Source organism: Gavia stellata, chromosome 32 (genome assembly GCF_030936135.1).
Source record: "Gavia stellata isolate bGavSte3 chromosome 32, bGavSte3.hap2, whole genome shotgun sequence".
Taxonomy (NCBI): Eukaryota; Metazoa; Chordata; class Aves; order Gaviiformes; family Gaviidae; genus Gavia; species Gavia stellata.
Window position 1 is genome coordinate 3,721,483 of NC_082625.1, and position 19,795 is coordinate 3,741,277.

At 55.6% G+C, this 19,795-nt stretch overlaps 2 protein-coding genes across 2 annotated transcripts in view; one reads left to right on the plus strand and one right to left on the minus strand.

Annotated features, from left to right (window-relative positions):
- Positions 1–2,109: 2,109 nt before the first annotated feature.
- CTXN1 (cortexin 1) lies at positions 2,110–2,364 on the plus strand. Its single transcript, XM_059831916.1, has one exon. The coding sequence runs from the start codon at positions 2,110–2,112 to the stop codon at positions 2,362–2,364; it is 255 nt and encodes an 84-aa protein (XP_059687899.1).
- A 2,950-nt stretch (positions 2,365–5,314) lies between these two features.
- FBN3 (fibrillin 3) overlaps positions 5,315–19,795 on the minus strand; it is a 112,131-nt gene continuing 97,650 nt past the window's right edge. Inside the window, exons 44-64 of the mRNA XM_059831909.1 lie at positions 19,355–19,480; positions 19,000–19,116; positions 18,600–18,728; positions 17,836–17,955; positions 17,341–17,466; positions 17,102–17,254; positions 16,749–16,814; positions 16,345–16,470; positions 15,974–16,093; positions 15,388–15,510; positions 14,965–15,096; positions 14,218–14,343; positions 13,772–13,978; positions 13,382–13,507; positions 12,107–12,229; positions 11,276–11,392; positions 10,884–11,012; positions 10,147–10,266; positions 9,417–9,648; positions 8,707–8,875; positions 5,315–7,916 (exon numbers count right to left, since the gene is read on the minus strand). Of these exons, the coding sequence (XP_059687892.1) occupies positions 7,542–7,916; positions 8,707–8,875; positions 9,417–9,648; positions 10,147–10,266; positions 10,884–11,012; positions 11,276–11,392; positions 12,107–12,229; positions 13,382–13,507; positions 13,772–13,978; positions 14,218–14,343; positions 14,965–15,096; positions 15,388–15,510; positions 15,974–16,093; positions 16,345–16,470; positions 16,749–16,814; positions 17,102–17,254; positions 17,341–17,466; positions 17,836–17,955; positions 18,600–18,728; positions 19,000–19,116; positions 19,355–19,480 (3,062 nt within the window). The 3' untranslated portion in view covers positions 5,315–7,541. The remainder of the gene's footprint in view (positions 7,917–8,706; positions 8,876–9,416; positions 9,649–10,146; positions 10,267–10,883; positions 11,013–11,275; positions 11,393–12,106; positions 12,230–13,381; positions 13,508–13,771; positions 13,979–14,217; positions 14,344–14,964; positions 15,097–15,387; positions 15,511–15,973; positions 16,094–16,344; positions 16,471–16,748; positions 16,815–17,101; positions 17,255–17,340; positions 17,467–17,835; positions 17,956–18,599; positions 18,729–18,999; positions 19,117–19,354; positions 19,481–19,795) is intronic.

Here is a 19,795-nt window from a genome sequence, read left to right on the forward strand (position 1 = left end):
AGATTGGATATTAGGAAATATTTCTTCACCGGAAGGGTTGTCAGGCATTGGAAGGGACTGCCCAGGGAAGTGGTGGAGTCACCATCCCTGGAGGTATTTAGAAGAGGTGTAGACGTGGCGCCTGGGGACACGGTTTAGTGCTGGACTTGGCAGTGCTCGGTTTATGGTTGGACTCGATGATCTTAAAGGTCTTTTGCAACCTAAACGATTCAATGTTGCTGTGATTCCATGATGTGGTGCCCATGCCGTGGGAACCTTATTTGACTTATCCCTGCACCCCTGCATCCCATGCTCGGTTGGGGATATATGGGGGGAGGGATAAACCCCCGCCTGATGGAAGCTTGACAATCTGAGGGGCTTCTGGATGGAGTCACACTAGGGGTGGCCAACGTCCTCTTAACGTGACATGGGATGTAGGTACAGTTTCCCTTTGGGGAACTGCACTGGGTACTTCCCTGCAATAGAGCAGCTATGACAAACCAGGGCAAAGCCCCCCGCTCAGCCCCGAAGGACACCTGGAGCAAATAACCGGGAAGCTGGTGTTAGCCGAAGTGCCAAGACAGCTGTTTTGGGGTGGTCAGTGCTGGGGGGCTCAGCCATACCCTGGCCAAATATTGATGAAGGGATGCCAGCTGAGGGCTCGCCACCCCCATGGGCAGGGGTGTTATGGTGGTGCTTTGTCCCAGGGGAGCGCAGGGCTGGATTGCCCAGTGCTGTACGGACAGCTATCGAGAGAACACCCCACGTCTGGTCAAGACATGAGAGACGTGCCTGGGAAGGGAACTACCAAGTAACTGGGGCAAAAAGCCAAAGATGGCTGGTTTTGCTGCTCGTGCCCTTTATTTTGCTGTTTTTGTGATATAAAATTATTCTTAAAGCCTGCAAGGACTAAAGGAAAGCGAGCAGGTCCTCAGTGTGAGTCAGAGATGTCTGAACCTGCTGTGAGCTGTACCTGGGTGCCTTGGCCTTGGACTGGGCTCTGCCTTTTACTTTCCCACTGATACTGCTCCCAGACAGAGACAGTATTGCTGCCAGGGAGGGCAGGGGGATGCTTTGGCTGTTTCCTGATAGCTCCCAGTGGGGCTTTTTTTTTGCTGGAGTCTCCACAGCACTGAGAGCACCCAGGCTCCAGGATGCTGCGAGGGGAGGTCAGCGTGGACGTTCCCCTGTGTGAACTCCATCCAGTGCTGGTCTGACAAGTGACACGGAGAACTTCAGTGGTGCCTTGTGGTGTTTTGCTATGACTCCTAGTGTCTGTGGTCCTTCTAACCTCTTTTGCTATCTTTGTCCTTCTGCTTTGCATCCCTAGCCCAAGAAAGCTGGACCCTGGAGATCTTTCCTCAGTGACGTGGCTGTTGGGACACAGCCTTCTCCTCCTTCTGCTGCAATAGCAATGCTAGTGTCCCCATGCAGCTGCAGTGAGGTAGGTGCCCTCCTTCTCCATTGGGACTCAGCTCCTTCTAGACCTGGTGCAAAACCAAAGGCAGTCGTTGTGCCAAGGGAAACAGAGCAGCAGGATACGTGTCCCTCAGTAGGAGTGAGCAAACTCTAAGCTTGTGTCCATCTTGGGAGAACTTCAAGACTGGACTAGATAAAGCCCTGAGCAGCTTACTCTGACTCCACAGCTGAGGTCCTCTCCAGTGTGAATTTTCCTGTGATTCAGGGCATCTGGTCCAAGAGGGTCGTGCAGCTGGACAGGTGGGCACCCTCTCCAGAGGATTGCTGGGGATTTATGACCGGAGAGGCAAGCTTTGCACCAGTGCCCTGGGCTGCCCGCCCATCCCATTCCTTCGTGCCCCTCACGAGTGGCTTCTTGAGCTTGCTAGGAAACCAGGGATCTACTTGTGAACTTCCCTGCTCTTTCCTGTCCCTGGTTATTTAGCAGTGTTGCTGTATCCCGTGGCCAATTCCTCCTCCCTCACCACCTCTGCTTTCCCCTCCAGGAGCTCTTGGCCTGGGCAGGAGCGAATCCCGAGCTCGGTGTAGCAGCGCCGGTGGCTATGGAGTAACCCGTGCTCTGGGTGCGTGGGCACAGCGGGAGGCTGAAGCTGGCTGCCTGGGCACCGGGGCGGCCGAATGCGCCCTGCCCACGCGCTCCTCGCCTCTGCCATGAATGATGCATCGACGATGGATTATGAACTGCTCTCCCCCTCCTTGGTTGAGCACCCAGCCGGCACCGCGGGTATGGATGCTGAGCAGAAAACCGTCTTTGCCTTTGTCATCTTCCTCCTGGTCTTCTTGGTGATGCTGATGGTGCGCTGCTTTCGCATCCTGCTGGACCCCTACAGCCGCATGCCCGCCTCCTCCTGGACTGACCACAAGGAGGGGTTGGAGAGGGGCCAGTTTGACTACGCCTTGGTGTAGAGGGCAGGGATGGGGCGAGCCTGGGTGCTCTGTGTGCCTCCCACCCCAGCTGGCCCCGGCCCCGGCCCCCCCTTCCTCTGTGGTGTTGCCCCGGGCCAGCAGAGATGCTCTGGGCAGGGAGGTGAGGTCGGGCTCTTGTCCGGGGTGGGTTTTCTAGGGGTTTCTCTCTTTTCTAAGCACTTTTCAGTTCTCTTCGCAGTCTGCGGGACTCTTGGAGAGATGTGTTGGAGGGGTGATAGGACTCCGCGTGGTCCCTGCTGCCCAGCGTGCCCCCGGGCAGTGTCGCGTGCTGCAGTGAGGGGCAGGAGGCGATGGGACAGGGCATGGCGGGACCTGCCCTCAGCCACGGCCCACGGGGCTCCTGGTCTGGGTGGCTCTGCCTGGTGCCAGGCCAGAGCTTTGACCCCCACCTCCTCCTGCCCCCCATGTCGCCCTCGTCTGTGTCCTCCGGGGAGTGCTGACTGTGGTCCAGTGCGTGTGTGTGCGTGTCCTTGTAGCTGAGCTGTGTCTGTCAGGGGGTTTATAGGCACCAGACCCAAGTGCTGGCTTTGTTCCTCTGTGTGGCAGCCCCAAGTGCCCCCTCCCAACAAGTGAGGGGGAGATGGAGACCCCCCCGTGCGCAGCCCCCTTTTGGCATCCAGCCCTGCAGCCTGCTCTCCGCTTTACACCGTAGTGACCTGTCCCTGCCCAGCTGGTGAAAATGGTCTGAGCAAGGTGCAGTCATGCAGCTACCTGCAGACCTGCCTGGGTGGCCCTGCTGGGATCCCAGGAGGGATCAAAGGTCCCACACGACACTTGGGAGATGCTCCTCAGCCAGCCCAAGCCTGGCAGCCTCCCACCGGCAGCCCACTCTGGCCAGTCCCCGCTCCAGCAGGAGCTGGGTGGCCCCCCCATGTCCAGGGGGTTGCTGGGGGTGGCCGGCCCTTCCCTGGCCATCCCGCATCTGGGTATCAGAAGGGCTAAATAGCCGAGGGGAAGACAAGGCTGTCCTCCTGCCCCTCTGCGGGAACCATGCCTGTTGAGTAGGGGTGCTGCAGCTAGCCACAGGGCTAGCAAAAGCCATGGTGGGTTGTGGCTGTGGGCCAGTAAGAAGGTTTGTACTAAGGGATTTGAGCCCATGGGGGAGAACCTCTTCCCCCACCATGGAAATAAAGCTGCACTGTGCTAACCCCACACAGCTCTTCCTCTGCTCTTTGACGCGTCCCAGCAGGCACTCGGAGGAGTACCGGCCGCTCCCCGAGCAGTGGTGGGCTGCCCCATCTCTGCCTGAGCCAAGACCCCATCTCCCAGCAGAAGCTGGAGCTGCTCCGCAGGGGATGGGTGCTGTGGGACAGGAGCGTTACCACCAGGCTGTGGTGCTGTGGGTGCCGCATACCCGGGCACGTGCTCCGTCAGGGACATGCAGAAGGTGCTCCTTGGCCACAGCATGGCAACTGGGCCAGTGTTGCTGGACGGGGACAGTCACAGCCTGGCCACATCCGCTGCAGGACCCGTGGGCTGTGCCTGACCATGTCTTCTACATCGGTCTGGGTCTGTGTGACGAGTGCAGCCATGCAGGCACAACAGGCAGCACCTGGTAGGTTCTGTTGCATCCAGAGGGACCTTCTGGATGTGTGGGTGCAGATCACCCCCGGAGAGTTCCCGGGGTCGCACAAGCACTGACACGGAGGAAGAGGCCAGGATTCACTGCTGGGTGCTGCAGAGAAGTGACTGGCAGGACATGGGCACCCGGGCCCCGCGCACCCTATTTCTGCACCTCCTCTGCCACCACTCTCCCCACTGACCAACACAAGTCTAACACCACTCACCTACTGCCAAACCCAGGACGCTGTTTGGGGGACAGTTTCCAGCTGTCTGAGTTCCATGGGAGCACGTTTTCTTTTGCCCAGGTTTCATCGCCTGATTGTCCCCCCTCACCCAGCAGTGCCCCTGCTCTCCCATCACCCAGTAAGGCGGTGGGCTCCCTCCCAGTCGCAGGGATGCTGCAGCCCTGCCTGCCCTCTTGTGGCAATGGCTCCGCGTCCGGAACGGGAGGCCAAGAAGAGCTTGCTAAAAACGAGAATATCAGCCTGGAACTAGGGTTTGAGCTGATCTCAACCAGCTGGACCCTGACTCCTGGAACCATCGCACGTTCTCTGGCTAAGCACCTGTATCATCATGCATCCTGCACATAACGTTCACTGCACAGTCTCGACGAGCCCTGCATTGCACGACCGCTGCTCGGCACAACAGCTGCTCGCCAAAACCACCAGCAAGCAGCAAGAGTGGTGCTGCTCCTCAGAGAGGAATGAGCCAGGAGGCAAGGGTGACCACAGCACAGGCAATGTCTTCCCTGACCACAGCACCAAGCAGGTGAGCAGGGCAGGATCGGTGATAGCAGTAGGTTTGCCTCTGCTCCCCTGTATCCCCTCTGTGTCCTCTCCGCCGGCCCTTCTTGTGCCCCCCCCCCCATCCCTGTGCTGGCCCCTGTAACCTCTCCTCAGCCCAGCAGCAACGTTGGGGTGCAGACACCCCTCCGCGGGACTCGGCGATCTGGTCTCCGGGCTCAGACCTCTGGCATCGCTCTCCTTCCACTCCCCTTGCTGGAAGAGAGCAAAGGATCAGGAGAGACTGTGCTGATGCATCTGTCCCTCCTCCCTCATCTGCCTTCTGCTCCGAGGCTTTGGGAAGGACCCCATGGGCACCCATGGGTGCTGCGACATACAGGGGTGGGAGAGCTGAGTGAGGCTGTAAGAGCGAAACTGTGTCCCTGAGGAGTACAGAGAAGAAACCAGCCTGGGCTCCCTCCGTGCTGGAGCTAGGATGGGTCCTGCCGCACTCCCAGGCTGCCTCCGACGTGGCCTCCCCACCGCCCCTCGAGCCCGGCAGACGGGCGCCGTGCTGCTGCCGCTGCACCCAGACGAGGAGGAATACACAGAACCATTTAACCCAAAATAATTTTATTGTTGCTGTTGCTTCTGATACAAAAAGGAATTCCACAAAGAGCCACCTCTCTGTGCGGGACAAGGGGGCACAGGTTTTGGGTTTCAACGCTTCCCAAAAAAAACCAACCAGCAAGAAATGTCAATATAAAAAAAAAAAACAACACCGCACCAGAGAGGAATGAAGGAAACCTTGAGCTTTTTCATTTGAGACTTTTGGCTCAACACACACACACAAACCCATCTCTGCTAATTTATTATTATTAATAGTTTTTTTTTTTTTAAAAGCACCTGTTGGAAAAACAAAACAAAACAAAACAAAATAATAAAAAAAACCCCCAAACATCAGGCCACCCATCCTGTCACAAGCTCTGGGACTCTTGCAAAATCCAGAGTCTGGAGCTGCATTATGCAAAAGAGTTTTCAAGTTTGACATTAGCCCAAATACAGTATACATACACTTCCCCCACCCCATGCGGCGGCAGCGTACCAGGAAAAAAAAAACACCAACCCCCCCAAGTACCAAAAAAAAAGCTACAGGAATATGCACTCCTCACAACAACGAGCAATCATAACTTTGGTGGTTATACATAAATATGAAAGGGTGGATGGATACAGTGCACTAACGCTGACGATTCAATACCAGCACCAGCTTCTGAAAGCTGAAAGCACCTTAGATTTGTTGAGAAGGTAGTTTTGTGTGTCACCAGAGTGAATTTAGCACCTTTCTTGCCTGTGATGATGCATAGGGTTGACGCAGAACTGAAAACAGATTCATGCAGAACTAGGAAATGGCATTGCAGAGACCAGCTGTGTGAAGAACACTCTTGAGGGAGGAAGAAAGCCCACCTGGACAGAATGGTCTGGACGGGCTACTTGAGGCAGCAGGGAGACCTCAACTCACTCAATTTAATATTTTCCAGACTCTATTTAGTGCATTTCGTTTGTCTGCATTAACCAGAGACTGTCCATCTCGGTTGTCACCCTGGACTGACCAAGATGCATGCGACAGCCAGAGGGGAGCGACTTGCAGCCCCCGTTTTCAGAATTGCTCCTGACTCCGGGGGATCTGGCCATAAGCACCGGAGTCACACAGGGGTGTGACCACACAGGGGTGGCTTGGAGTCAAGGACCATTGGCAAAACGAAGCTCTGGCTGTCCCTGCCTCTTTCTTCCTGCCAGGCTGCAGAGACCCCCATCCCCATCCCCATTCCCATCTTGCTCCTGCTGGTGGGAAACTTTTCACAGGATTTTCAAACACTCACATGGGTGGTGGCCAGCAAATCTGCAGCATGCCACATACATCCTGCCAAGCCCTCCATCCCCTCTGGCATGGGAAGCATCCAGATGCTCTCTACCAGACTCATGACATTTTTCCTGCCAGTTTAGTTTGTCCAACCACATTCAACAATGCAATTATTTGCCTTTTCCCGGAGCTCCTCCTCACTTACAGAAGGACACATTATCCCCTGGACTTGCTGGAGCTCTGGAAAAGCCCTTCCAGCTCCAATCTTTGGAGGGCGTGCACGTGTTCAGCATACCGCAGCGTGAAAACCCTGGGGTCCCTACAGGAGCCTGTGGTCCTGTGGCCCGGTTGCTTCGTGATGTGAGGTTAGCAACTTGAACGGCCCCTTCCCTCAGAGGTGACCTTTTCTGTTTGACAGAGGAGCCCAAAAGGACCAGAGGACATGGAAAGGACAGAGAGAGACAGAGCACAGGCAGTGTGGGTAGGGGATGGTTTCTGCAGCACCATCATGACAATGCAGAAGCAAAGGAGGAACAAGAGCTGTTGGGAAATGCACTGATACCACACCGTGCCATAGCTCCTTCCAAAGCTGCCCCTAGCCCCCCCCCCACATTTCCTGGGCTGTGGGGTGATGTATGGCCTGCGACCATGAAGGACAGGCAGCTTCCCCATCGTACTGCCCTTGCCAGCTCGGACTAACAGTATCTTGGTTAAAGGCAGGAGCTGAGCAGAGGGAGGGAGTCCCTGCTAACAAGGTCTGAACCTTTGGCAAAGCTTTCATGAGCTCTTTTGCGGTGTGGCGTGGTTTTGACTCAAGCACCCCATGAAGCGGAGTATCCCTGCATGGCCAAGGTGAGTGCTGAGCCCAGAGGGACATTTCCCATCAGTTGTACAGTGCACTGGGGGAGGTGGTGGCAGGGGGTGCAGCGAGAGAAGAGGCAGTTGTTTCCAGGTGTGGATGGCAAGGCTAAGGACTGTACTGTCGGTTGGGTGGGTGGATCTCATGGATGTTAGTAGAGCTGGAGCTGGAGCTTCATCCTCAGTGCTTGGCCCAGCTCCCCTGCTAAGTAGTTGAGGTGGTTCTTGGCCTCTAATTTCTGCAGTTCCCTCTTGCGGTACAGGGGCACGCTCACGATTTCCAGCAGGTAGGTGCCAGGCACTATTTTCTTGCGGCCGAGGTGCAGGTAGCTGAGCCCCTCTTTTTGGTGGATGCGGAAGTAGCCATCCTCATTCCCGTGGGAGATGAGGTACCGCACACGGTTCTCCAGGGGCTCCACAGCTGGCAGGAGCTCCAGGATGTGCTCCTTGTGAGCCAGGTCAGAGAGGTTCAGCATCATGGACAGAGGAGCATCCACATCCATGCTGGCCAAGTTCACAGTGTGATCCTTCAAAAGGAACCAGGCATGTTACTTACAGATACCAAGAAAAGCTCGTGGCCAGGTGAAGGAGGACTTGATTTAGAGGAGTTCTGCCCCATGGGCCACCCCAAACCAGCTCTGAGAAGCGGCTATGACTTCTATGGTCCTTGCTTTCTTTCAAGTGCTTCGTGGTACCCTGTTTGTATCTCTGAAACTGAACCAGCCAGTACGCAGCCCTCATCTTCAGGGGAAGAACCAATAAATTCAGGGGCATTTTCCTGCCAAGGCCTGAAGGGCCCATAGTGACCTCCCAGCCCAATCTGTCCTCCCCAGGCCTGTGAACTTCTTGGGGGAGCCTTGGACAGAGGCCAGAACTTCCTTCCAAGGAAGAACCTGTATTTATAGTGACAGGTCCAGTCTGGAGTCAGACAGTAAGAGCTGACAGTCCTCACAGCCCTATAGGAACTGCTCCCCTGCCAGCTCTCCTTGCAAGGAAACATGTTTATTTCTTGATTGCATGCATCTCCAGACATTTGTGGCCAAACCACACCAGTGTATGTCACTTAAGATTGTCCTGACCTCCTCTAACATATTATGAAAGACCTTCCATTTCTGCAGGTCTTCTGGACTCAGTGGCATCCACAAACACCCAAGCACCCAGCATGGGAAGGTACAGACTGAGCTGCTATCTCTGTCTGGACTGAGGCAGCCCCACAGGAATGGGCACACTGCATGGGATCCACTCCAAGCAGCCATCCCCCAAGTGACCCAGCTCTTGTCTTGCTCCACCCCATCCAGGATGCCATGGATTTCTTACCTGGTGCTTCTCAGTGCCATTGACGCTGCGTCGCTGCCGACCCCTCTTGGGGTAGCCATTTATCTTGCACTCGTAGCAGGTTTCAGGGGAGAGCAGGTTGTCTTCATCCTCTTCTTGGGGGGCAGGAAGGTAGGAACCTTTCCCAAAACCCAGGCCAGAAATACAGTGTCTGGTGGCAGAAGAGCAGAGAGACCCATCTCAGATTCATGCTTCAAGAAGGAAATCTTAATCATTGCCCTCACAGGTTCTCCGTGTGGCACCCAGAAACACATGGAGGATCATGCGTGGGTAGAGGACATGGCTTGTACAGAATGGCTTGTAGGCAGGACATGCCTGAGGGAGATCAGGCCACATCTTTAGATGTGGCCAGTAGGTTTAATGTGTCTGCACCCTGGATTAGATGGATCTGCAAAGCATCTGCTAGAGTGCTAGCAGCTACACTAACCATTGGATCAGTAAAATGGAAGAGGAGATGGGCATTAGCATGAGGATCTTGTGATGGGTGAGGAACAGTCTGGCATGGAGAAGCTGAGGACTCATGTGGGAATGGGAACTCACTGGCTCCTGGGGCTCCTTCAAATTCTATCGGTGGCAGAGAGCAGAAGGGTGGTGATGGAGCATGTCTGGGGGCACCATGCGCTTGGCAGCCTGTGATATCCCCCAGGAACGTACAGGTGCCTGTGGGGACTACCTGCTGACTGCTGTCTTACCCTTGTCCTGCTCGGAAGTAGCCTCCAGGACAGCCGCAGAGATAGCCTCCGTCTGTGTTGGAGCAGCCGTAACTGCAGGGGCTGCCGCCTGCTGAGCATTCATCCACATCCTGGCACCCCCCAAACGCCTGGTCAAAATCAAAGCCAGACGGGCAGACACACTTGAAACTTCCCAGAGTGTTGTAGCAGGAGGCAGAGCCGCAGGCAGTGGGGCTGGAGCACTCGTTTTCATCTGCACCCAAAGACAGCAGAACTAGTCAGAGACTTAACGGAAGGCAGCTCCTGTGCTGCTGGTGCTCCCCACCCCGCATGGCCAAGGAAATCTGCCCACGGCCATCGCTGAGCTGCCAGCAGGCTCCCTTCTCCTGGCTCCCCTCTGAGACCTCATCCCATGCAGGGCACTGATTTTTTTTTATCCTCCCACAATGCAGGCAGCTGCTGGCATCAGGAGCACTGGGAGCTCGTCACTCTGCAGAGCAGGTTCCTGACGTTCCCTGTTGCAGAGAGAGAACCTGGGGCAGAGCGGGTCAGTGCGGGAGCACCGTCTCTGGGCACAGGCATGGTCTGTTGCTGGGGCAGGGCAGGAAGATCAGTGCTGGGTTAGCAGAGATGAACCCAGAATCCAGTGTCAGAGACAGCCAGGGCTGGCTGGAGAGGGGCTCGGGGCTTAGCCGTCCTCTCTGCCCCATCCCACAGCTACGGGACACAAGAGCCCCCTCCCCACACTCACCCACACACTGATTCCACTGGTAGTGCTGCACGTAGCCCTGCGGACAGCCGCAGCGGTAGCCTCCGAGCACGTTCTGGCAGCCGTGCTGGCACCGATGGTTTCCATCACACTCGTCCACATCTGCAGCAATGTAACACAGACGGTGGTGAGACAACTTCTCCCTGTCCTGTGGGTAGCGCTGGGGGCACAGGGACCACGTGCACGTGGTACATGCCTGGCAGCCAGCATCCTTGAGGGTGCTCATGGGGGTGGGTTGTTCTTCTGCCTAATTATGTCTCTGCAGCTTGGATTTGTGTAACACCCTCAGCCCCAAGGCCCATATACATCCCCTTGCAGCCCCTGCTTGGATGTTTTTTGCTTTAAGGTCTGGCCTGCACCGTTACCTGATGTGTTCTGCTTGTGTTGAACACAGGGTTTTCTTTAGCATAGCCCATGGTGGATTTTGGCTGGCATGAGATCTCCCCTGATGAGATACAGGACCATTCCTTTCCCACCCTTGGCTGCTATGGTTGCAGCACCAAGACCTTCACCTACTTGTTGAAGAGGCAGTGTTTCTCCAGGCAGGTCAGGCACTGACCTCTCCTTTGCACCAGGGCTTCCCATGTGGGTTTCTGGTGCCCCACAGTAAGGAGCAGTCCCTTCTTGCCTGGACTGAGCTGCCTTAGAGACTGTGAGTGAACTAGGAACAATTCCACGTGGAACTTGTGTCTGTCAAAGCCCCAGAGACACAGACCCACCTTCGCAGTTGACACCAGAGCTGTCCAGGGAGAATCCTTTCTGACACTCGCAGTTGTAGCTGCCTGGCGTGTTCAGACACTGTCCTTTGGCTCCACACAGAGAGGGCTGAGCTGTGCACTCATTATTGTCTGCAAAACACCAGCAACCACTTGTAAGTCCATCCCCAAGGATGTGGCTGTGCGCAGCTTTGCAGACAGCTACCTTGCATCGTGGAGCTTAGCCCAGTCTGAGTAGCAGACAGACAAGTCAGATGCACAATCCCAGGCCGACTGGAGAGGGGCAGTGCTCTAGAGCCAGAGCTGGGGGGCTGGAAGGACTCTCCTGGGCTTAAAGCTAACCCATGGGGACCTTGCCGGTGCTGTATAGCAGAGCAACAAATGCCTCTACTCACCGATGCAGGATGAGTGGTGCTGAGTGAAGCCTGGGGGGCATTTGCAGTTGAATCCTCCGATAATGTTCACACAGAGGAACTGGCAGTTGTGCTGCTTGGTGGAACATTCATCCAAGTCTAAAGCAACAAGCACAAGAACATGTGTCTCAATTTAGTTTACTGAGATAGATAGTTTATCTTTGTGGTCTGAGTCTGTGACAGCCGCATCTACATGGTGATACACATGGCAGACCAGGACCTGTCATGGACCAGCATCAGGAACAGCACGCACAACATTCTGACATGAGAATCACAAACCCAGGGAGCCTCTCCCCACCTCCACTGCTGATCGTATACAGACACATTTGGAAGATGCAGAGATTTTTCTCCGCCTCTCCCGTAATCCACAGATCCCAGACTCTCCCAGACTCTTAGGCCACCTTCCTCGCAGCCTGATACAGCAGCACTGTGAGAGCTGGGCAAAGCCCCAGCCTGGCAGCTGCCAGCACCAGGAGCAGCCCTGATGGTGCCCAGCCCACTTGTAGGAGACACGCAGGTTCAAGGCTCCTGGAGCTCAGGACAGCTTGGGATGTGCTGTGCAGTCTGTAGGAAAGGGCAAGGAATAGCTATTTTGTTTTTCCTGATGTGACAGGTCTAGAGTGTCTGTAGAGGGATGAAACCCTGATGCATCAGTCCACGAGTGTCCAGCATGGCACCTTTTTCCATGTCTAGCCTTGTCCTCTAGCTGAACAAAAGGACCTGACTGTTCTGCCACACGTTGGATGGCTCTTGCCATCCCCCATGGTGGCAGAGATGAGGCAGGGTCTCTGCTGCCTTCTCCTTGGTGAATACCTTTGCAGATCTTCCCATCTTCTTGCAGAATGTACCCTCGGGGGCAGGAGCACTGGTAGCTGCCTTCAGTGTTCTTGCAGATGAAGTTACACGGCTTAGGGGATTGGTTACACTCATCCAAATCTAGACTCGAGAGACAAGACACATCAGCATTCACAGGTTGTGCTGCTGGACTGGGTCCCCACCACCCCTTGGACAATTCAGTCTACCAAGGGGCTCCTGAATACAAGGTGATCCCAGGTTTCATGGCCCCACATAAGTGGCCAGAGGGCCCTAAGGATCCTGGCACTCCCTGCCCCGGATAAACGCATCTTTTCCACTCTCCAGGAAGCAGGTGAGCAGAGACAGGCGCTTTGAGGGATCACCTCAGTTTGAGCCAGAACAACAAATCTAGGAGATCTCCTGCAGGAAAAGAGCTGAATCACCTCCCTGCTCAGACATGGGATGTTGTGTGACCTGGTGGATCTAAGTGACATCTTTCCCAACCCCTTCCTGGCTGAAGAGACGAGTAGATGCTCCTGCTGAGTACTGGGAACATCAGGGATAGGGCCAGCCCTGGACTTGTGGAGGTCTGTCACCTCTGCCCAGCAGGGAGTAGCAGCCATGGGTCTGACAAAGCCCATAACTTTGAGCCAGGCTAGAGGGCATAGAGCTGGAGAAAGGGCAAGGATGTTTAGAGAAGAATCCTGTCCTGGTGCTCAAGGTCATATCTGCCCTTCTAGGCACAGAGCTTGGTTTCTGGGAGCCAAGGCCTCTTTTTCACTCCGCGTCTAGCACACACAGCTGCTGGCACAGTCCTGAACACCATCTCAATACTGGAAGTATGTCACATCCTCAACTCCTTCAGTACTTCCCCAGACGCCTGCAGCTGTGATTCCAGGGGTGTCTTTTATGTCAACATCTGGATTCCCAATGCGGCACTCAGGCTGGCTAGAACCAGCTGCCCTGCCCATGCAAGGTTTGGCTGCTCACAGACTCTGGATCGCACTCCCTGCCAGTCCCTGTGACCCCTGGGGTCAGTGGGAGAAGACAAGAAGCCTGGGTTTTAAGGAGTTCAACAACACGGAGTGACGACTTTGATGTCTACAGAGGACCACGCAATAGGGCAAAGCGTCCAGCGCTGTGCTACGGCTATGCAGGACAGTACGGCCAGAGGTGAGGGCAGGACCCAGGTGGGGGTTACAGGACCCTCTCTTTGCATGCTGAAAAGTGGGGGTGGAAGTCTGTCAAGGCCAAGGACTGCCCAGAGACATGGGTTTCCTTCTCCCAACTCACCCACACAGGCTGTGCCTGTGATATCCGCGGTGTAGCCCAGCCTGCAGTGGCAGCGGAAGGAGCCGATGCTGTTGATGCACTGTCCGTTCTTGCAGAGGTTGGGCAGTACCTTACACTCGTCGATGTCTGCGGGATGGAGGGAAGGACCTTTTAGTGCCAAAGCTGCCTCGGTCCCCATGCTCCTGTGCCAGCACTGTGCCAGGGCAGCTCAGACTCTCCCAGGGAGCCAGAGACTACAGTCATGGAGTTGTAAGATAATGTCGCAGAGGCTTCTTGTCTGCTCCAGGCACTGTATAGGTCTGTCCCAGCCAGTTCCCAGGGGAATTCTGCCTGTACCCACATCTCTCCTTTCTCCCCTCTGCATTGAAGGTGATTTGGGCCCCAGCTCACCTCTCCCGTCAGTGGAGTACCCTGGCCCATGAGGACACATTTTCTTGTACTGGGCTGTTCCGGGAAGGGGGCAGAGCTCACACTGGGGGCCCCAGCTGCGCCCACTGTTGCAGCAGCACTCAGATTTGGTGACCAGGTTGCGGTTGGTGGAGGACATTTGGCACATGGTTTGCAGTACTTCCGTGAAGCAGAATCCTTGGCGGGTGTCTGGACAGAGAGAGTGGGGATACAAGTTCAGGATCCGAGTCAGTGTCAGCACCAGGGATAACCAAGCAGCCTGTCCAGCCTGTGCCAGTTCCAGCATGGAGGGTAGTGTGGTTTGGATAATGCTGAAGGTAAAGGTGATGCCCCAACAACCTTTCCCCTCAGAAACCCTGAAACACCTGAAAAGCATCATCTGCTACTAAAGAGAGGCTGCTCAAGACCCACCAGGAGTTGGTAATTACCGATACACTCTGTGCCAGAGGGACTGACTTCAAAACCTTCATTGCAGTCACAGCGGTAACTTCCCACTGTGTTGATGCAGCGGCCGTTGGGGCAGATTCCAGGCTTGGTGCGACACTCGTTCTCATCTAGGAAGGGAGGAACCAGAAAGACCTGCGGTGAGGCATAGAACAAATTTCAGCTTTCCATGAGTCCCCATGCTACCACTCAGTTTGAAACGCCCTCACATTGTCCTTGAGGACCACTTCCACATCCTTAGGCAGCTGAGAAACACATCCACCTGCCCTGGACCTCTCCCAAAGCAGGGTGGCTGGGTACCCGGTTTCCCTGGTTTGCACGTTCTCCACCTGCAAGTGGCCAAGCTGCTGGGCTAGGAGTGGAGCTGGGCTCGCTCTGCATTCCTGCTGTGCATAATACTGTGCAGGTGTGGGCTGTCCAGCGCTGGCCCTTCTAAAAGCAGCTCGATGCAAAGAAGCTTGACACAGACATGGAAAGACTCAACAGAAAGGACACATGGCATAATGCTATGTCATCTTGTGCTGGAATTGTGTAGACCCATAGGTCCAGAGATGAACAGAGGTGTTGTGTATGTAGGCATCTAGTAGGACATACAGGAAGTTCTGACACATGGGAAACCCTGGGGAGGAGCTGTTTGACAGAAGGACGTAAAATAAAGCTACATGGACAACGCCTAGAAGAGGATGGTCTCCAGCCCCACTGGGAACCCCTCCCAGCCTGGTCCTTGGTACCTGTGCAGCCCTCTCCATCGGGCCTGCGTTGCATTCCTGGCGGGCAGATGCACATGAACGTGCCAATGAGATTCTTGCACAGCATCCCTCGAGACTCGCAGTCGTGCAGTCCCTCTGCACACTCATCCAGATCTGCAACCGAAAACCTCATGAGACCATGTTCAACCTGCCAGCTCTGCAGCACTGTGGGGGCAACTAGGAACCAAGTGTTCACATCTGCACGGCTCCACCAGTCCCTACGGGCCTGGTCCAGGCTGGCTGATGCACAGCATAGACACCAAGGTAGGTGAGAGCGAGCGCAAGCCCAGAGATGCCAGCTCACAAGTTTTGCCTTCTCTTGGTACAGTACCAGAGACCGGCTTAAGCGCAGGGGGCTGGGGCGAGTGTGGGAGCTCCCCTGAGGGGTGCAGAAGGGGATTTTACCTCTGCACATTCTTCGGTCTTCTCGGAGGGCGTATCCAGATGGGCAGGTGCACTCGTAGGAGCCAAAGGTGTTGATGCAGCGGAAGGCACAGAGCAGGGGATTCAGTGCACATTCATTGATATCTGGGAGGCGGGAGAGAGGAGAGAGCTCGATGCTGTGCTCTCAGCAGAGTCAGCTGGGAGTAACAGTGGTGGACCTCCCCAGGACAGACTCCCCCCCTCCCCGTGCATTCATCTCATGAGAACTTTATTCCACCAAGGCTTCCTGTCATGGTCTTCAGTTGCAGAGGGATAGACACCTGGTGTCTCAGCAGCTTTGATGGGGACAGGGTCCTGGCTCCTTGGTGAGGCAGCTCCTGCATTTAGGCAGGTCTCCAGAGCTCCTCCTGGGCTCCAGCCTCAGAGGAAGCCGAAGGGGACCGGCGCCGATATACACACTCATGTGGAGATGAGCCCCAGCCAGCTTTTCTGCACTGTCCATTGGAGGCTGACCTGACTGCTGCTCACCCAGGCAGTGACCCAGTGGGGTCACACACATGGCCCAGTATGCAATGGGGGTGAAGGGACTGCTGCACAGCAGCATTACCTTCGCATGTCATCATGGGACCTGGTTCAAAGCCCTCATCGCAGGCGCACTCGAAGCCTCCCACCACGTTGGTGCAGGTGCCGTTCCCACAAGGATTGCCAATGGAGCACTCATCAGTATCTGGAGGAAGCCGGAACCACGTTAGATGGATGAGGTAGATAGGAGAGGTGCAGGCTGATCTCTTCTTGCAGTCAGAGCATTCAAACAAGCCCAGCAAGGCCAGGAGCCAGGGGTAAAAAGCAAAGGGGCAGGGGAGAAGCAAGTTCCTTCTCTCCACACACGCACACACACATGCACACAAATGCCCATAGCCTCTGACTTAAGGGGGATAAAAGCAAGAGGGAGCAGGGGCTCCCCAGGCAGACCCTTACCCACGCAGTTGACTCCTGTGTAGTCCAGGTTGTACCCGAAGGGGCACTCACAGCGGAAGGACCCATCAGTGTTAATGCAGGCTCCATTTATGCAGACACCCAGGTTCTCTGAGCATTCATTAACATCTAGAAGGGAAACCAAGGCAATGAAACCTCACGTGAGCACGTAGCCAGAAACATATCCCTGTCCTCTCAGGACTGACCCTGCAGTCTCAGATACTCCCTCTCCAGAGCTGGGCGCTGAACCTTTGGTGAGCAGTCAGAGACCATGAGCTTGGGAAGGCACCCAGTCCTATGTCCCTCCCCTCCCGCCACTGGGATTCAACCCTGCTCTCCAGACAACCTAAGTTTTGTTGCTTCCCCCCACAAAACATGTTTCTTCTCATCCCTAGACCAGACCTTACCTTCTCGGGTGTCACCTGGGCCTGGGATGGCTCCGTGGCCATATGGACACAGCTCCTGGAAGGCAACTGGAAGAAAGCAGAAAAGTGAGCTATGCTTACAAGTGCTTCTACTCACAGAAGCTGAAATGTGCTTTGGAAGCTTCCAGAGCATGACTGAGAGCTTGACTGCTCACTGCCCATGGGAGGGCACTACTGGGTTTCAAGGCAGTACTCTCCGGATGGAGGAGCCCACTTTGCTGGACGGTTTGCATTGCTGGTTGTCTTGCCTGACCCGCACACCTTCCCCACACTCTGCGCATGTCGGAGACAGACGCAGCCATCTCTCCCGTGGAGCTAGGTCCCAGCACACCTACCGTTTCCCTCCTGCGGGCACAGCTCACAGGGGTCTCCCCAGCCTTCTCCTGGCATCTTGCTGCAGCAACACCGAGCCTTGGTGGTGTTGAAGGCCTTGGGGACAGAGCACTTCCCGTTGTCAAAGCGAGTGAAGCAGAAGCTCTGGCGAGTATCTGCAGGAGGATGGGGAAATGCACGGGTCATTGCAGACATCCAGGATGGTTATGCTTCCCTCCCCACCATGATGAGCTGCACTCACCAAAGCACCGTCGGCCGTTATCGGACAGCACAAAGCCTGGAGGGCAGACACACTGGAAGCTGCCAGGAGTATTGGTGCACGTCCCGAAGAGGCAGATGTTGGGCTCCTCTTCACACTCGTTGATATCTGGGAGCACCAGGGACATACTCTTACAGAGCAGCCAAAGGTCACTCCTTTCCTCATTGCATTAAAACCAGCTGAAGCTGTGATGTCTGGGGAGCTCTGATGCCTGCAGGACATCACCCCGGCCCTAACCCTTAACCCACCCTCAGAGCAAATGGGACAATGAAGAGGCCAGGGCACAGCAGAACCACCGAGCCTCCTCCGTCATGGGAGCGGGCCTTGCCTTGCTCTGTGTCCAATTGCTTTCAAGAAGATATTTGGGGGTGGTGATGCATGCCCCAGCCCACTCAGGAAGAATATGGTTGTTCTGGGAATAGTCCAAGGTGACCACATGCTGTGCTGGAAATGGAGGAGGCAGAGAACCAACATTACCGATGCAGTTGTCGTTCTGCACCTCGTACCCAGGGGGGCAGATACAGCGGAAGGAGCCCTCCAGGTTCTGGCAGGTGCCTGGGGAGCAGGTCCCAGGCAGGCTCACGCACTCGTTGATGTCTGCAGAGGAGGGGAAATAACCAGCGATGGTGTCTGTGCTCAGCTCGGAGGACTTGGGTGCAGGGTACCTTACTGCACCCAGGCCCTACCTGCAGCTGCACCCTGCCTTGCCCAAAAGATGCAAGGGATGGAGACAAGACATTTCCCAGGATGCTCTACCTTGTGCACCCTGGGAACATGGACTCAGCCCTGCAGGACCTGGTGCTGCAGGAGGCAGAGCGGTGGACACAAGTAACCAGGGTACAATGTGCCTGTCTGCCCCCACAGCCCCTGCCTGCAGGGTGGCTCCCAAGGCATTGCCAGTACAACCCTGCATGCTTTAGGGGCATGGACAGGACAACATTTCTCCTCGCTGCCTGCAGGTCTCAGGGCATGAAAAGGGACTGGCGTGACTGTTCCCTGCATTGCTGGAAAGGAGATGCAGGCATAGCGGGGCCCAGTCCAGCACTCCACGGGCAGTCAAACGACCAGGCTTTGGCTCTAGGGGACTTGGGGCCTTGTGAGCGGTTCTGGAGAGTCCACTGCCCAGTTGCCTCTGATGGGACCAGCTTGGGGACCACGTCTCACAGCACTGCACAGTGCCAGCCATGCCAACATACAGCTCAACCCACTGAGAAGGGTCAGGCTGCTGCCCGGACACTCACCTACACAGTTCTTCCCATCAGGGGTCCGGTCATACCCCTCTTGGCACAGGCACTGGAAGGAGCCGATGCTGTTGATGCACTGGCCGTTTCGACACACCTGCCCCACCAGGGATGAACACTCATCAATGTCTGTGGGAGGGAAACGATAAGCACAACGGGAAGAGATATGCACAGCATGTGAGTGTCAGTGTGCCGCCTTAACCAGCCTTGCAACCTCTGACACATACAACTACCCCTACAGCCACTGCCAGGTGACACCCAGAGGTCACGTCGACAGCCACTGCCAGGTGACACCCAGAGCTGACCCCCTGTATGCCACCGTGTGACACCCCACGCCCCACAGCCGTTGCACGTTGACCCCAGTCAGCTATTCCCATGGTCAGGATTGCATGCAACTCACCCATGCAGTCGTTGTTGTGTGTTAGCTCAAAGCCAGGGAAGCAGAGGCAGTTGTAGGAGCCAACCGTGTTCTTGCAGGTCCCGTTTCCACAGGGCTGCCGGTCACACTCATCAATATCTGCAGAGAGAAGGTCATGGCTGATTCAGGGGCTGAGCGAGCTGAGAGCCACCGTCTTAGGTGTGCAGACAGCGTCCAGGCAGCTGCACAAGATCCCTGTGGCTTGCAGGGACAGCCTGGGATCAAGAGGACACAGTGGCCCTTGGCTGTCCTTGGCACTACCCAGCAGGTGCTGGAGAGAGCTCACGTCCATCCTGATACATGATTGACACGGCAGGGCCGTGGCAGTCACACTGACCCATGCACATGGTCTGCTCCCCCGTGGCCTTGAAGCCGTTGTGGCAGATGCAGACATAGCTGCCCTCCGTGTCAACGCAGTCCCCGTGGCTGCAGACATTGGGGATCTCCTGGCATTCGTTGCGACCTAAAACAAAGCAAAGCGGGTGGCTAGTGAGCAGAAGGGATGGACCAAGTGGGAAGAGCCAAGGTACTGGTCTTCTGCAGACCCCTGCCTGCTGGTGGGAAGCTGTGGCTGTGAGCAGCACAGCAGAACGGGGTCTTGGTTTTCTTGTCACAGAGAACAAGATTTAAGCACTGCCATGTCTAAAAAAATATAAATTTAATTGAAGAAAATGGCCTGAGCTGCCAAACTAAAGCTGCACTTCATAGTGACCTTTTCTCATCCCTCAGAAGCCCACGATCCCTGGGAATTGTTCCAAAAGTACAGGTATGCCATAGT